This window comes from Symphodus melops, assembly GCF_947650265.1.
Source record: "Symphodus melops genome assembly, chromosome: 17".
Taxonomy (NCBI): Eukaryota; Metazoa; Chordata; class Actinopteri; order Labriformes; family Labridae; genus Symphodus; species Symphodus melops.
In genome coordinates, this window is record NC_136707.1 from 21,020,949 (window position 1) to 21,038,200 (window position 17,252).

At 42.8% G+C, this 17,252-nt stretch overlaps 2 protein-coding genes across 5 annotated transcripts in view; one reads left to right on the top strand and one right to left on the bottom strand.

The window, feature by feature from the left end:
• grid2ipa (glutamate receptor, ionotropic, delta 2 (Grid2) interacting protein, a) overlaps window positions 1–17,252 on the bottom strand; it is a 198,286-nt gene that overhangs the window by 136,642 nt on the left and 44,392 nt on the right. The window lies entirely within an intron of this gene.
• arhgap17b (Rho GTPase activating protein 17b) overlaps window positions 1–17,252 on the top strand; it is a 21,201-nt gene continuing 3,949 nt past the window's right edge. For 3 of the 4 annotated variants that reach the window (XM_079365955.1, XM_079365957.1, XM_079365956.1), the window contains exons 1-17: window positions 1–505; window positions 4,909–4,948; window positions 10,018–10,122; window positions 10,937–11,013; window positions 11,416–11,527; window positions 11,786–11,862; window positions 12,049–12,151; window positions 12,437–12,505; window positions 12,654–12,735; window positions 13,010–13,137; window positions 13,552–13,663; window positions 13,756–13,837; window positions 13,968–14,048; window positions 14,735–14,848; window positions 14,935–15,026; window positions 15,742–15,880; window positions 16,643–16,924. In XM_079365955.1, coding sequence (XP_079222081.1) covers window positions 453–505; window positions 4,909–4,948; window positions 10,018–10,122; window positions 10,937–11,013; window positions 11,416–11,527; window positions 11,786–11,862; window positions 12,049–12,151; window positions 12,437–12,505; window positions 12,654–12,735; window positions 13,010–13,137; window positions 13,552–13,663; window positions 13,756–13,837; window positions 13,968–14,048; window positions 14,735–14,848; window positions 14,935–15,026; window positions 15,742–15,880; window positions 16,643–16,924 — 1,748 coding nt within the window. In that variant the 5' untranslated portion in view covers window positions 1–452. The remainder of the gene's footprint in view (window positions 506–4,908; window positions 4,949–10,017; window positions 10,123–10,936; window positions 11,014–11,415; window positions 11,528–11,785; window positions 11,863–12,048; window positions 12,152–12,436; window positions 12,506–12,653; window positions 12,736–13,009; window positions 13,138–13,551; window positions 13,664–13,755; window positions 13,838–13,967; window positions 14,049–14,734; window positions 14,849–14,934; window positions 15,027–15,741; window positions 15,881–16,642; window positions 16,925–17,252) is intronic. The other variant, XM_079365958.1, reaches the window with a different exon arrangement.

Below are 17,252 nucleotides of genomic sequence, written 5' to 3' on the forward strand. Positions count from 1 at the left end.
AACCTACTTTTGTCGCCAACTTAAACGTAAGCCAGTATGAATATGACTTTGCCATGGCCATGACAGAACAATAGCTGAGTCAACGCTTTTTCTTTCTGTCCCTTCTTTCTGAGGTATCACATGTCAGCACTGAGCTGTGCAGCGTACAGTAGGGAAGTAAAGGCACTTCCTTCTTTCTACCTCACTGGTTGCTCACACACCAGTCAGTTAAGTAGGAAGTCAGATTTTCGTGACAATGAGGAGTCAGAAGCTCGTCGTGGACTGCTCCAACTGACGCCTCTGGTTTTCTCCTCTGTCTTTAAACCAGGGAAACACTTGAGCTTTACTCTGTTAAAGTGCTCTGAGCTCGGCCACGATGGCTGCGACGTAGCGCAACTTTTGGATCCAGTGTGGATGAACGAGAGCGCAGCAAACTTCGACTGACTTTGAGGGGACACAGAGGAGGAGGAAACATGAAGAAACAGTTTAATCGCGTGAAGCAACTGGCCAACCAGACGGTGGGAAGGTGAGTGTGATTTGAACATATTATTGCATGTAGGAGTCATGCAGGCACTTATGATCTGACGCGGTGGTTGCTTATAGTGACTAAATACCCAGTGCTTATCTTTTCCATTGTCATCTGTCTTCTATATATGGGCCGGGCCACGTTTATATCTTTTAAATAACATGGTCAAAAGTTTTCTAAGTACACTTAACTTTCATGCATGTCCCGTTAACTTTTCCCTTGTGTCTGCATGGAGCCTTACACTGCGTCTGCACACGTCTGTGACTTGATGATACAGCTCCTGTTTTGAGATGAACAATCGTTTCGTCAATTAAAAGCAAGAAAGCAGTCGATAGGCTCTGTCAGTGGTTCCCAAAGTGGGGCGTGTTTGGGGGGGAGGGGATTTAAGATATTTTGAAATTGTATATTTTACCAATTATTGTAAAAAACAATAACATGGAAACTATTCCTTTGTGTTATTCTTGTATTATAGTGTTTGGATTGGCCTATTAGTGTATTAGTGAGGTTGTGCCCTACATTATATGCCTATAGCTTCAGGGACAGTATGGGTCCTCAGTCTCTGGCATCCATATTTTGGTGGAACTCCTGGCCTAAATGACCAGCAAATTTCCCTTGAACTACAAATGACAACATGCAATCTCTTTTTTTTCCCCCTTCGGCCGCCCTCCTTAAATTAAAAAAAGAAAGACATTGTGAAAGACACACCACAATAATGCAGCAAGTGGTCACAATCAAATTCAGAGAAAAAATAAACAGAACTTGTCATCGTCTTGAAATAATCAACTTATGATTTGGGCTGAGGTTAAATTATATCTAGTTTTCAGTGTACCTGAAGACAGGATTCAGGGCTTGTAGAACCCTTTTAAGATCATATTTAAAAGTTAGCCTACTTCTAGTTCTGCAGCTGCTTGCATGTGCACACAAACACACACTTCCTGATGTGTGATGGTAAAGACAGTTAATATAGGAACACACACAAACACAATATCTCCTTCCCCTCCTCTCCCTTCATCTCTGTCCCCACAGGGGGGTTCCAGCCCTGTTCTCTATCAGTGGCCATCTCTACTGAGACAATATGTTCAGTTATTTTTCTTTTTTTTTTCTTTTTTTTACAGTAATGTTGTCTGCAGATGATGCTCTCCTCGTAACGTTCCTCCAAAATGACTTTCCAACCAGTAAAACCCTGAAGCCGCTGGATTCCCCCACACATTCCTCCATATGTTGTGTAAGAGCAGTAAAACCCAACAGAGCAGAATGACAGCTTGCTCACTGACAGGCAGGAGTATTTTTGAGTTCAGACTGGATGCAGTTTAACATGCCAGGAAATCCCGCTGGTGCCTCATTACCACTACATGACTAAAACAGAGTGGGAGTTGTGACTTTCGATGAATAAATGGTTCAGATCTGCAGCATTGTTTTCAGTGTAAGGAGAGCTGATGGGAAACTGTGCAGTTAAGGATCACTACAGGCACTCAGTTGATTTACTCATGGAATCCTTCAAAAAAGAAAACACGAATGTATCATTTTTTAACTACTTTTTCTCGACAATTGATCGAAGTTCTGACCAGATTTCTTACTCGAATGCAGATTGTTTTTCTTTTATATCCATTTAAAAGTTTCACAGCTCGGGTTGTCACTGACTCTAGAGTTTTAAACTTGATTAGGATACTAAATATAATCAAACAATATCAACACCTGTTGTTTCCAATTATTGAATTAGAGTTTTCTCCATTGCACAAAGTCTTTGGTCGCATTTTATTGTTTTAGACAGAGTGCAGAAGTTTGCTTTAATTTCTCTACTGTGCACCTGTCACTTTATGCACTGGCTGTGGTCCTCGATGTCAGTGTCCCAGGTTCGAATCCGACCTGTTGCTTCGAACCCCCCCCCCCCCCCCCCCCCTTAAAAAAAAGGTAATAATAAGGGCGACTGTATCGTTTTAAACTCAATCAAAAAGAATTGGTGTATCGATCATTTTGACAAGTGTTTTCTTAACAAAACTTTTTTTCTCCTAATCCATGTAAAGCCACAATTGAGAAGAAGACAGTTGGTTAGTCTCTTAAAGGCGTAGATTTATCTCAGTCACACGCTCCCACACAAAAACGCCAAAGGAATGATCACTGGCTGAAGAGGGTTGACCTCTATAGCCCTTTATTGACATTTTATCTCTTTCACTCTGATCTCAGCGAGAGTTGTTTTGGTTCTCTGTTTGGCGCAGGAAGAGTCCGGCATGGCGGTTGTTTTTTTGTGGAGTAAGCATTTCCACAGTTGTTGATGGGGACACAGCGGAGGGATGGGGACGTCACGCATTGCACGAAGGGGTGTTTTTAAAGAAGAAAAGCCACTTTGATTTACATGTGATTAATGAAGGGGAAGCAGCTTGATTTAGTTGCAGCGTTGTGTAATCTTGCAGGGTTGCATTGTTTGTGAGTCAGTGCATACCACTGGAGCAATTTGCAGAGATAATCTAACACAGAAAGACTTCATGAAACTTTAATCCTATAAAAACACGAGAAACAAACTATGTACGTGTCGACGTTAGTTTTAAAAGTCCATGAACACATCACACAGTTTCTGCTCTCTCTCGTCTTTCTTTGTTGCTTTGTTTCAAGTTTTCTGTCGAGGTCTGGGTTCCAGCATTGTGGGAGTTTATTTTGAGAACAAGAGCTGAGCCAAGCTTTGCTCCAGTCAAATCAATGCTAATTTAATATTGATAGGAATCTAAACATTCTCCCTCAGAGTGAAGCCTAATGTGTAATGGGATCGTATGGATCAGTGTGAAGGTATTCGGGCTGCAGATCGTATTTCATGCAACGTTTCCGTACAGAAACATTACCACAAACGGGTTTGTGTAATTTAAAAAGTATGCAGGAGTTTGTCTGCATTTTTCTTTTCAGATTATTTTTTTTTGTCCCACAAGTGGAAATGTTTTTTTTTTGCCGTCGGAGCGCGCAGAAGACAAGAAACACAAGGACGACATCACTTCAAAATCTAAATGAAACGGTTAAAAAATGAAGATTATAAAGGGATTGAATCAGACACGCACTAATCCCTGAAACATTCTTCAAACAGACAAATAACACGAAACACCGGCTGCTGGTCGCCACGAGAGCAGCGCCTCATTCCTTCCTGAATCTGAGTCTGAATCAAGGCGGTGTCGTTTTTTTGTTTTTGTTTAAACTAACAGTTCAAAATTCAATTATAGTCATGATTTATATTCTTCACAGTCATGAGACTTAAATCATGTTTTCCGCTTTTGGCTTTAAACTCTGCTTTCAAAGGTTATTCTGTTATCTGTAACTTTAACCCCCCTCCACCCACTCTCTACCTTATAATTAAGGATTTTCACGTCATCATGTTTTGCCTTTAATTATTCGTGTCAAAAGAACACTCATACTGCTTAACTAAAAAAAACAGCATGTTTCTTTCTGCTGGGGACGTTTGACTTTAACATTGAGGATATTTCTGGCATAGTGAGGTAAGCCTGTCTCTGTAGGGTGTTACTTACACTACTATTAGGTAATGGCAGAGTGTGGGTGAGGGTTAATTGATCCCTGTGAGGTTTGGATCTATAGTGTGGGCCTGCTCGGGAAGAGAGCTCCTGGGATTCTTGTGTCTAGATGCAGTCCTCGTGTGCGTTGGTGTGCTTGGGAGATATCGACGGGCTGAGTGATGAGCTCGCTTGCAGATCCAAACCGAGGATTAAGTCACAAATGACCTGAAACATGTGAGATGAGAGGTTGAGCTAATTGAGCCTCATAAACGCGTTCTGTATCTTTTATTCTGGGAGATTATTTTTGGCTCTTTTTTTAACATTTTTAAGAAGTTATTCCCCCCCCACCATGAGCAGTGTGTTTCAGACATCTACAAGCCTCTTTGCGACTCCTTGCTCCCCTCCGATGCACACACCTTCGCCTTGTTGCCATAACAAGGCGGAGATGACACAACAGGAAGTGTGTGTTCGAGCAGACTGCAGGAATCCAGCAGGTCTGTCACGGAAAACAGCCTCAGGGCTCGTCTGTTTGCACACACATGTTAAGAACTTGTGCACAAATGGTGACCAGTGATTGATGCATCCCGAGACATGTTCACATTATGAGCTGGTGTGTCACGTAAAAACACATTTGGATTCTTATCGTGTACACTTTGTGATTTCGAAGTTCTCTTCTGTCTTGTTTGGTTGAAATACGACGTTTGTGTTGCAGAAGAGTGTGACATCATCACGCCTGAACACAATCATACTGACTCCACAACGGCTTAATACTGGCGTATACAGACGCCCAGACGCTCACATCCTCAGATTGTGTTCTATTGCACGAATGTTTCTGGTTTTGTGTTGTTTCTGTGTGCTGAAGGTGGGTTTTTAATTAGTCAGTATTGACCTTTGACTTCCTGTTTGTTTCAGGGCAGAGAAAACTGAAGTGCTGAGTGATGACCTCCTCCAGGTGAATATGTTTTTTTCTCTTTTTGTGTGATCACCGTCTTTCAGGAGGGCTTCATACACACACTGCATCTCTCTTGGTTTGCAGAAAACATAGGTTAGAATTAAAGGAGCATTACGTTTGTTTTTTTGCAAGAAAAAAGATCGATTTTAAAAAAGTTGGAAGTAAAATGTCCTCAAATGCTGGACATGGTTTGCTCGTCACTTCCTGAGTAGTTTCATGCAAAAATGCCACATCACCCATTAGGAGGGTCACTGTAGGTCCTGTTCACAACTTTCTCCACACGATTTGAAACAACAGTACTCTGGTTTAAGAAGACGTCTTTTGAGAAGCTATTTCTGGAGTAAAATAGTGAAGTGTCTGAAAGGCTGTTGAGCTATCAGGCCGCTGCAGCTGTTCGATGCCAAGTCCCACTTCAGTTTTTTAACTACAACTACTGCTGGCAATAAAACACAACCAGGGAGTCTTTCATTCAGTAAAGACTCTACAACCTTATGGTTTTCCATTTAGGGCGAATCCTGGCAATGTTCTGCTATCTTCAAATCATACAGGGTGTACACTGCATAAAGTGTGTGTGTGTGTGGTGTGTGTGTGTGTGTGTGTGTGTTGGGGGATGGGGGTACTCTGCAAGTAAAGCTATGAGATCACTGCAAGAAATACAAGAGAGACTAAAAAAGGCCGAGCGTGTTAACAGAAGAAGCTTTTGTGGAAGGGTGAGGTTTAAATCACTCGCTCGGTCACACTCATAGTTTTATGACATGCAGCAGTGAACTATGAACCCACACACACAAACACACAATAACACAACAGTTTTGTAAGCAAGATGATCATTTCTGATTGGAAGAAAGGAAATCTTGAGATCAAAAGCATTTCTGTTCATCATTATACAAGGCTCATAGTTATATTTAGTTGTATATGCAATAAGTGCTGCCAAAACCCCAGCACAAAACCTTCCCCAGCCCTGCCAGCCAGCGAACACTTTCTCTGCTCTTTGGTCCTGAACGACAGGAGCTTTGTGCAGCGTTTGACATTCCTTTAGCTCCAGCTCTCAATGAGGAATGTGATTGTCAGGCGTTCATGGTGGAAGTGGCTTTTTGGCGTGATAACAACAACTTGAGCTCGATGTTGTCTGTCAGAATCCGTGGTGTGGCCTTTTGTCATTTTTCAGATAGTCAACATAATTAGGGTCGTCTCCCTAAAATGTGCAGCTCACATGGAGCAGTGAATCTGGTTTTTTTTTTTTTTCAATTTAATGACCCTTGATGGGAAAAGTTTTTCCTTTCCCCCTCCCCACACCCCATTTTCTGAACCTGAAATTTGACACTATGATTTCCGTGGTGTGGTAGTATTATTCTCCTCTGTTTTTCCACAGCTCTTTTGCTGTAGTTGAGACATGTTTCTTGTTCTGACACGTCCTGCCTCAGTGGGAGAGTTGAGGAGGCTCACAGACTGGATTACACTGCAGGCCTCGTACGGGGGAGGGAGTCGGGCTGGACCTGGTCCCATACAGTGCCTCACTATTTGAGTAAAACATAACTTTTACAGAAACTACAGTTTGTTTTCAGAAGTAAATGTCCCTTTAATTTTTCTCTATAACAGTTGTGATTGTTGTGTTGGCTTGGACCAAGGCTGAAAAATAGTGATATTAATGTATAGTAAAATATCCATGGAGGATTTCAATGAGGACTTTTACTGCTAGGCCCAGAGCCATAGATGGTCATTGTTGAGCTCTGTTATGAAGCCTGAAATGTACTCGTCTTGTAAACTGTATGCTAAGCAAGTATGTGACAGCTAGCCAGCTAGTGAGATAAGTAAAAACTTGCAGGGTGGCTTATTGTTGAGAACAGCAGCTTGATTTTGTTGCCATTAAAATGAGATGAACACATTGTGAATGTAAGCTCTTTATGGAGCTGGCTCTTGCAAAGTCTAAAGCTAATTCATGGGCCACATCCTTAAATATTTAGAACAAAACAACAACAACAACAATTTCCCTGCTGGTTCCTTTTTTTCTTCCTGGAGTTTTTCAAGGACAATATTAGTGCATTGACACCTAACAAAACAATCTGCACTTCTTCAGATTGTCTGTTGGGTTTGGGGTGGTGGGTGTGATTACTCAAACAAACTCTGGTGCGGACCGAGACAAAACTGAACTCTGGTCCGCTTAAAAACTGGGGCTCTGGGTTCGCTTCCAGTAGCACCAGAGTTTGTTCTGCTGTAGGTGAGAACGTGATCCGAACCAAACAAGCAAAGTGAACCGTTGTCTCTACCCAGAGCCTGCGTGTATGAAGCCCATGTCTTTTTGAAGGTGGGAGCTAAGGGCCATAAGGTAGGTTATACAACTTATCAGTAGGGCATAAAGGCATCATTGGGATTGTGCAGTCCCTTGAGTCTTTATTTTATTGCCTAAAGGTCCCTGATAGGGTGGGAGTACCTTTAGTAAGTGAACAGACAGGGCTGGAGGTACATTTTTAATCTCTCATAAATAATCTTTTAGGACTAAAAATCTTGAGCACTTTAACTGGAAAAACAATTAAACAATCAGTGGGATAATGTGCTTATTAATAAGTTGATATAGTAAATAGGTTTTCTCCTTTAGACAGGGTTTTCAGTCTTTATGCCAAGCTAAGTTAACCAAAGGAAACCCAACAGGCTCCTGGGTAACCTCCATATTTAACATAGTCATGACACTGGTACTCAACTGGAACAAAAATACACATATTTTCCATCCGCTCATACGCTTGTACACATACTTTCCCTTCAAACAAACAGGAGTGTAAGGACAATCGTTGCACTTGAATCCTGTTTCTGTGGCGTCATGAGCTATCCTGCCAACAAGGTCATCTCGTCAGCCTGTCAGTGAACCAGCTCGACAGTCAGCCAAAGCAGCAGCAGCTGAGAGCCAGAAAACAAAACAGAATCCACCCACCGGGTTCCTCTGTGACTCACCAAGCATTCCACATGTTCTGCTGTGGCAGGTCAGAGGTTGAGCTCGCTCTGCTCACTGTTTTCATTGCCGCCTGGAAAAAAAGAGTCCAGTTACTAGCTTGTAAACCTTTGGACGGCTTCGTTAGTGGAGAGGCAGGCCAGAGGGGATAGTCTCTGATCTGCTCATTGTTGAAGTGTGTGTTCGCTTGTCTGTGTGCACGATTGAGGAGGGGTTTTTTTTTTTCAGCTCTATGATTTCAGGTTTTTCAGGGTGTTTCTGTGTCTTTTTCCATCATTTAGTTTCTCTCCACCAGGCGAGCTCTCTTCTTGTGAGCGCAGCAAAACTACTAAATGATATGTTGAACTTTATGATTAAAGGTATACTATGCTTCTTTCAGAGTAGATGTCACTTTTAACACAAACTGCACGGCTTCCTTCTCTTCCCAAACCCCTCCCACAGTGTTCCGACTGACGATTTGCCATTTTTGGACTGATCGCTTTTCTGATATGCAGCCCAAAGTTGAACTGTTTTTGAGACTAACGGGATCTGCCACTATCAGGCACATCATACTGCCCAAGCTGCATTCACTCAGATCTCTTTTTTCTGTCTTGGCACTGATCATTTTGATGTCTGGATCCTCCAAATAGAACTGTCATGCATTATTCAGATCGGGGGATCAGCTGAATGTTGAGCAAATCAATTGGATCCAGGCGAGGAAGTCGGTTCTAGCTGTGGTTTGGCATGGAGCAAACATCTGCAGGATGTGTGTTAAAGATCGCAAGCATGGCGTACAGAGAACAGCAAATTAGCAAGGATAAAAGTAAAGGAAGGGGCAAGAGCGCGAGATGGGAATCAGACAGCAAATGATGCGGTGATACATCTGGATGTTTACACTGACACAGGAAGAGGAAGTGAGTAAATGACAGCTGGGCAGCTTCTGATCACATCTATGAACTTTGCATGGACTATTGTTAACGTTTCACTTTTATAAATACTGCCACGGTTGAGATTTTTTTTTTTATTAAAGCTGCTGTGAAGAACTCAGGATGTGTCTATTCTGACATTCGGACTATTAACCACTCTGCTGATCTTGTCCTGTACACGTGTAAGTCATTTTTATGACCAAAAATCTTCCCCTTCTTTAGCTTTAAGCTTTGACAACTTTCTCTTCAGTTCATTTCAGTTACATTACATACATATTACATATGGACATCCACAGGAAGGGGTTGAAACTGGACCCTGTTCAGAGTTACATTACCACATGGTCACGAAGTCTCTTAGTGAAGGTGCATTCAAGGACACACAGATCAAAGAAGTCTGTGCTCAGCTCAAAAAGGCCCTCTGGTCTGTGTGGTTGTAGCTTGTTTGCGCTCGCAGGCTCACGTCATTAAATAGCAGGGCCGACTAATGCTCTTAATGGCTGTGAAGGCTGCTATGTTGATGAGATGATTTTAAAAGTGGTTTAATAATCGTCACAGGCTTTTCTCAGCAATGACACCACTTCATTATTATTGTTTTTTTAATATTCTGCTTTTTCTGGGAAACAAGGCTGTACAGTACTTACGATTAAAAAAAGGTGAACGTGTTCTGTGCTCAGCCTCCGATCAAAAGGATGGATGTTTTAATGTTTGCAGAAACACTGAGCTCGGGTGTAATAAAAAGCTAAGAGAGAGAAAGTTTGACGGATGCTTCTCTGATTGACGTCCACAGGAAGAGAATCATCCTGAAAGCACAGCATGCTTCAGAAAACAGGCTGTGAAAGACTTTCAGTTCAAGCATTCAAACAGGAAGTTGTCTCGATGGACAACTGTTCGATCAGGTCACCTTCAGTCACAATGATCCTTTCTGTTCTCATTGATCATCATTTTTTACATGTGAGAAAAGAAGATGTCACCCCTGCTCTCAGTGTAGACCCCGATTGATCAGCCGGTGTTTGTCATAACGCTGAGACAAACCGATAACAGGAGCAGGGTGGGGAGTTCACAGATGGATGTGTTAAAGAGCAGCTTCTGTGTTTGATCAGTAGTTTTAGTCAAACAGGAAAAAGTTGTCTGTTATTTCACAGGGCGACGTGTTTCCGTCATCCTGGCCGTCTTTTTGTGCGTTTGTGATTTTCATGTCATTTCTGTCTTTTCTGCGCTCACAGATCGAGAGGCGGATGGAGCTGGTGCGCTTGGTGTCGCACAACACGCACAAGAGGCTGGTGTCGTGTCTGCAGGGTCAGCTGGGCACAGACACAGATAAGAGACATGTAAGAAGCACTCCATTTCTCTGACTTATCTCCAGCTGTGCCGCCATAACCTTTTTTTTTTTTTTTTTTCTAATCACCTGTGGGTTGCTTCTCACGATTTTCAATATGATGATACTTGATATCAAGTCACGTCTTTCAAAACAATCTCTGAGATTTTTGGGAGTGCTAGGATCAAAAAGTGACATTGTCTTCATAAGACAGGTGATTAGGAGAGAAATGAATCCATCGACACTTCAGTTCCAAAAAAATAGGCGATGTGCAGGCGTTTGTATTTTCTGATAAGTGAAAACAAGAAATGAGCCAACACTGGGTGTCTAGAACATCTGTTTGTTGTGCTGGTATCTAAACAGGAGTCCATACGGTTTGACACATCGAAGCTTTACTTTCTGATATTGTAACAACAATACTCTTTCGAGTGCTTCTAATTTCGACTGCATGTGGAGATGTTTTATTTTGCTTTCAGAGTCCCTCGGACAGATTCTGGTCTATCATGGTTTTGAGTAACTGAGTAAAAGCATTGTCAGTATTAACAGGGAGCTGCTATCTTGTGCTAGGAACACGTAGCATCTCCAGTTATGTAACACGCTGATAGGACAGAGACTCAGGAGGAAAGTATTCAGCGCTGGCCTCGTGCCAGCTTCACTCTCACAAATGTCTCTCCCCATAACACAAATGTCCCTGCCTTTAAATCACTCACAATGAGACTGACATAACTGCTAGAGAAATATATATTTCTGTATTTATTCTCTTACTCTGTTTTTACATACCTGTTGCCCATTCTTAGTTTAACTCATCATGGCCTGTTTGCCTGCAGAAAAAGCTTCCTCTGACAGCGCTGTCGCAGACCATGCAGGAGGGAGGAACTCAGCTGGGAGACGAGAGTCTGATTGGGTGAGACGCAACAGTGAACTCAACGTTTATATTACATGGGCATCAAGTTTCAGCTGTACAGGGTCAGACTGTCACGAGACAACGCTGATGAATGTGCTGAACAAAGATACAATGTAAAAAGTTGTGATTTAGTGAATGTGTACAGGCGCCTTACCTCGAACGTGTGTCTGTCCTTTTTAACCACTGAGAGGACGTAATAGTGGTCATACTTGCTTACATTCTGTGTGTGTGTGTGTGTGTGTGTGTGTGTGTGTGTGTGTGTGTGTGTGTGTGTGTGTGTGTGTGTGTGTGTGTGTGTGTGTGTGTGTGTGTGTGTGTGTGTGTGTGTGTGTGTGTGTGTGTGTGTGTGTGTGTGTGTGTGTGTGTGTGTGTGTGTGTGTGTGTGTGTGTGTGTGTGTGCAGTAAGATGATGGATGTTTGTGGGGAGGCAGAGAGCAGGTTAGCGTCTGAGCTGATGCAGCATGAAGTCCAGATCGAGAGAGACATCCTGGAACCGCTCAACCAGCTGGCAGAGGTAAACAAAACAAAACACAACAACCCAGCCGTTCTTATTTTGCAGCAAACACAGTATAGTCCATGTATGTGTCCTTTAATGTGTAGAAGAGGACCTTTTGAGCACATACATTCAAACTGAACAGGCTCTCTATAAACTGGCTGGGTGATAAATCTCATGGTTTTTGGACACTTTGTTTGCAGTATCTGTGTGATAGAAAATGTTCTCCAAGGAAATGTGTTGCATGGCATCGTACTGTGATCATCTTTTCTCTTTCAGTTGGAGATTCCAAATATACTTAAACAGAGAAAACAACTGGCCAAATTGGTTCTGGACTACGACTCGGCTAAGACGAGGTAGGTGTGTTTGGACTTCACGTGTCCTTGATATTTTTTATTTGTATACGTTTTATTGCAGCCCTTTCCTTTTGTGCATATCTGATCATTGTTCCAAAACACTGCAAAATGATGCATCATTAAAAATGGCAGCTTCATTAACCAAATAGTCTCTTACTGCACAAGTCTCTTAATCATTTCTTGCAGATGGTACCAAGCAACTAAATCCAACAACCAGGCGATGACATCTAAGGTCGATTCCCTCAAAGACGAGCTGGATGAGGCCCTCAACAAAGTAGAAATATGCAAGGTGGGTTTTCTTTTTTTTCTTTCTTTTTTTTATTATTTTACAGACACAAATATGTTATTCACTGTGCTTTGACGTCAATGAACAAAGAAAGCCTTGTTCCAGGAGAGGATCAGCAACAAACATGCTGTGCACATAATTTGGATCATGTCATTGAAGGTCATTGCTTTGTCATCTGGAGCTCATCTTTGTCCTAATGAAAGTTTCTGTGTAGACTAAAGAAGGAGGCTTAAGGTTGTATAGTGCTTAATATGAATGGTAATTTATATTCATTTTTCCATCCTGCAGGACCAGCTCTCTGCAGACATGTACAACTTTGCTTCCAAAGAGGGAGATTATGCACGTTATTATGTCATGGTGGGTGCAACTCTGTTTAGAGGAAATGACCTGGAAGAAGGATGGAAATGTCATGCAAATTCAATTATAACAGTTTTATTTGGTCAAGCAGTGCAAATGCCTGCTTCATGATATGCAAATGTTTCAATGAATAACTTTTATTTTCCAGTTACTAGAGTCCCAGGCGGACTACCACAGGAGGTCTCTGGCAGCTCTGGAGGCAGCTATACCGACGATCCAAATACAACAAGGTGAACAGCAAGACACAAACATAACAAACTAAATACCCTTTAAATTCATGTCATTAGTCTATATTTTAAGAGCTAGTACTCATTGATGATATACAAAGTGCATATAAATAAATCAAAACAGACAGCAGAGATTTTGATCCAAATTGAGCAAAATCAGTATATCAGTATATACGAGTAGATATGTGGCTTATTTTGACATTCATACATATTCATAACTGGATAACTGGTTGATAGACACATTTAAAAAATGCTTTCACATACTGATTTCTCCTAGACTCGTGGATGGAGAAGCCAGCGTTCGGCACGGCTCTGGAGGAGCACCTGAAGAGGAGTAACAGGGAGATCGCTCTGCCCCTCGAGGCCTGCGTCATGATGCTGCTGGAGACCGGCATGAAGGAGGAGGTATGGTGGAGACTATCTGGAACAGTGGGGCAGAGTTGAAGGGTTATTTGAGCAGAAATGTTTGTTCTCATGAAACATGTTCTCGAGGGAGGATGGCACGTACAGTCTGGAAACATCTTGTCAGTTTGCCTTAGCGCTGCAGGGATAAGCACCGTGTCTGTAACCCATCAGCATGTTCACTGTGACGCGCCTTAAGTTCAGCTGTATACTTGCCTCCCCATGACAGCACAGTGTAACACTTTTTAAAAAACAATTTTTTTTAAAGGAAACAGAACTAGCCGTCTGTCTGCTTCTCATCCTGAAAGAGCTACATCTCCTTTTTCTCTTCCTTGATTTCAGGATTGAAACCAGTCACATCTACCTGTCAGAGGAAGCGGCGTTCAGTCACCTTTTCCTCTGTGTTTTTTTCTGCAGGGTCTCTTCAGAATAGCTGCTGGAGCTTCAAAACTGAAGAAGCTCAAAGCAGCACTGGACTGCTCCACCTCTCAGCTTGAGGAGTTCTACTCTGATCCCCACGCTGTGGCCGGTAACGCCTCTTCTTCTACATGTCCTAAAAAGATAAAAGCAAAAAGCTTCCGCAGCAGATCATTTCCTCATAGCTGTTTTTTTCAAACACAGGAGCCCTGAAGTCTTACCTCAGGGAACTTCCTGAACCTCTGATGACTTTTGGTTCGTACGACGAGTGGCTGCAGGCCTCCAAGTAAGAAGACACACCGACACAAGTCTTTTAATGTCGACTCATTTGGCATGACATGAACATTTAGCATTTTGGTTGTCTTCGATATTCTGGTACTCATGTAATAGGCAGATATTTCTGTGTGTGTTTTCAGTGTGTCTGACTCTGACAAGAGGCTTCAGGCCTTGTGGGTGACATGTGACCGTTTACCAAAGGCTCACAAAGCAAACCTCAGGTAAGCGCATCTTCGACTCTTTTAGTACGAGTTTCTGTTCCACTTTTGTACTTCTATCATTTCCACAGCAGATTTAACAAATCAAAAAAAAAAAAAAAAAAAGACTTGTCCTGCTAGTTTGCGTGAAGCCAACTGAAAACCCTTGGTGTTTTCCCACATGCACAACATTCCTTGTAATTGTTGGTATGCGCTGCATGAGTAAATAAAGAAAAGGCCGAATTTTTCCTTTCTTCCCTCCTGAGACACGCCCCCCACTTCTCTTGTCTGAGAGGAAACATTCTCCCACAACAGGCAGCTCAGGAAGCTTTCAGTGGCAGCCTGTCTGGAAATGCTCTTGTGTTAAAAGGCTCCTTTAAGACTTTGACTTCTGCCTAGATTTGGACAAGTGTTACCAGCCTGAGATCGTGACCCACCAAGATGACCTTTATGTTGGATTAACCTTTCCTTTTTGTAATGTGAAAGATGTTATTCTTTAACAAATTAGGCCTCTTAGAAGTCCTGTAAACACAACAGTTTCATTAAAAAGCAATTAAAACTCGTGTCAAACGTCTGACAGCTTTCAGTGTGGTCACATGATCAACAATTAGCAACGTGCTGGATCAGACTATCAATGTGCTAACAAGCCTGTAGTGAAAAACAGTTTCAGACAGCAGCTAAAAGATCTTTAAAGAAACTCTCTGTTGCAGGTATCTGGTGAAGTTTCTGGCTAAACTGGCTCAGGACAGCGACGTTAATAAGATGACACCCAGCAACATCGCCATAGTCCTGGGACCCAATTTGCTCTGGGCAAAGACTGAAGGGTGAGAACTGTGTGCGCAGTCATTTTGAATGAAACGTCTGCGTCCAGAGTGATGCTGTTGTTAATAAAGCTTCATGTCGTGTTCAGGACTTTGGCAGAGATGGCAGCAGCTACGTCTGTCCATGTGGTCGCCATCATCGAGCCCATAATCCAGCATGCTGACTGGTTCTTCCCCGAAGGTAAAACATCTGTGTGTTCTGTTTGATATGGTTCTGTTCTGTTTCTAGCCGATCAAAACTGATGTAAACAAGACGGACAAAGAGAGAGAGAGGGGAAGACAGCAGGAGGATTAGGGGAGTTTCCCACAGTATTTAAAGTTTCATTTAAACTCCACCGTGAATATTTAATGTGTTGAAGGTTCTTGTAAATTGTTTCTGTCCGTCTTACCTTTTATTCCGTCTCTGAAACATTTTCCTTTAACATACCTGTGCATGTCCTCCAACACGGACATTTAGAAAGCACTAATTGCTGTAAAAGTAGTTTTACTAGTCTGAGAGAAACGTAGCTTCCAGTCAGATAGTGTAATTGTAGCTCACAAATATACAACTATATTGATGCAATATGCCGGGTTTGAGTCCAGCCTGTGGCTCTTTTCCTGCATGTCATTCCCCTCTGTCTCTCTGTTTTCTTACTAAAAGCCAAAAATAAAATGTAAACATAATTAGAGCTAGATATAAACACATGTTTTGAAGTTTTAGACAAATGGAACATAAAAAGTCAGAGAATTAGCAGAGCTGAATGTCAGGTTTGTTGATGGAAGTGGTTGTTTTTTAAGTTTGTCAGTAAGTTTGTTGCTTTTATTTGTTTGTAACCATTTTGCATAAAGTTCTAAATAAATAAAGTTATGATTATTGTAACCTCTCCTCTTTTTGCTCCCCACCCACTTCCTTCCAGAGGTGGACTTCAACGTTTCCGGCATGTTTTCCATGCCCTCCCATCCCGCCACCCCAGACCCTGAATCCAGCTCGGAGAGGAAACGTCCCGGCAGCCTGACGGGGCAGGACGGGGACAGTCACACCCCCCGTAAAGACAGGTACCTGTCTCGCCCCAACCTCAGCCTCAGCCTGCCGCTCACGCTCCCGTCACGTCCCAAGACTCTGGGCAGGCAGGAGTCGCGGGGCCCGGCGGTGTCTGCGCTCTATGTAGTGGCTAACGAGTCCATCACAGTCACTGAAACGCCCACTGAAGATCTGCCCAGTCCAGACTTCAAAGCTGTGCCATAGTCCGATGTAGCTTCCATGAATCCAGTCACTTTGAAGTAAAAGAAGGGAATAATGCTGTGTTATCTCTGCTCCACATTTCTGTTTTGTTTCTGTTAATAGTAGTTACTTTTTCTTACGAGGATGGTACTGAGTTCTCTTTAATTGAAACAAAACCACTTTGAACATTGACTAATTTTGTCTGGAGCTATGTTCTTCTTGTCACTCCTCTGTACTTTTGTGTTCTCTTTGTTTCCAATTAAAGCATAGGACTTTGCGTGTAGGTTGCTGGTTTTTATGTTTTGTGTGGGCTTCCTCTGTTGCATTTGTGTGTACCGTGTGGTATCTGTTTCTGCTTGTCCTTGCAGAGATGTCACCGAGCAAAGTTGTTTTATTTTAAAAGAGGCTTTGAGTCCTTTTCTGAAACTGAGCTAAAGGAAGTCGCAACCTTATTCTGTCTCCTTCAGAATCTCTCTCTGTCTGTCTCTGTTTTTGTTTTGGTCTCGCGGTCTCTTGCTCTCCTTCATTCTGTTTGACAACTTGTGGTTTGCCCTCCTGAACTCTCTCCCCTCTCCCCCCCCTCCCCCCCTCCCTAGCCCTGTTAACAAAAAGCCGGACCCTGCTCCCCGTAGAGCCAACACTGTTAATAGAAAGCAGCCACAGCTAACCTCACCCACCTTCCAACCCCCACTGCCCCATCTGGAAGCCTGGGGTCATGCCCAGCCTGAGCCCCAACCCCAGGCCTTGTCCCCGGCTGCAGAGGCCGAGCAGACTGGCCTGGGTGGAGGAGGTGGTGGTGGTGGTGGTGTGGGAGGTGGGGTCCAGGTAGCCACAGTGAAACCTCAGGTTGTAACGCAGCTCAGCGCAGAGGAGAGCAGGTAAGGAGGAGCGAGCTGAGGTAGCAACAATTCTCCACCGCCTGCTCGCAGCCAATCAGCCAATCTGGAGCTCGTCTACCCGCCTAATGTTTGTCATGTGTTTGATTGGTCCATCAGTAAACTGATCACATGTTGAACGTCATGAAATACAACAGCGTCCTCTACGTCCCAGACTCTAAATTTGGCTTCTTTTTTAACTAAGTCTGTGTTGCAGCAAAAATCATGTAAGGCTTCGTTTCCTTCGTCCTGCTTGTTGTAATGTTTGACTGAAGTCTATAAATACATTTATGCTCTCCTTCCTCATCCTCGCCTGTAAGCGCTGCAGTCT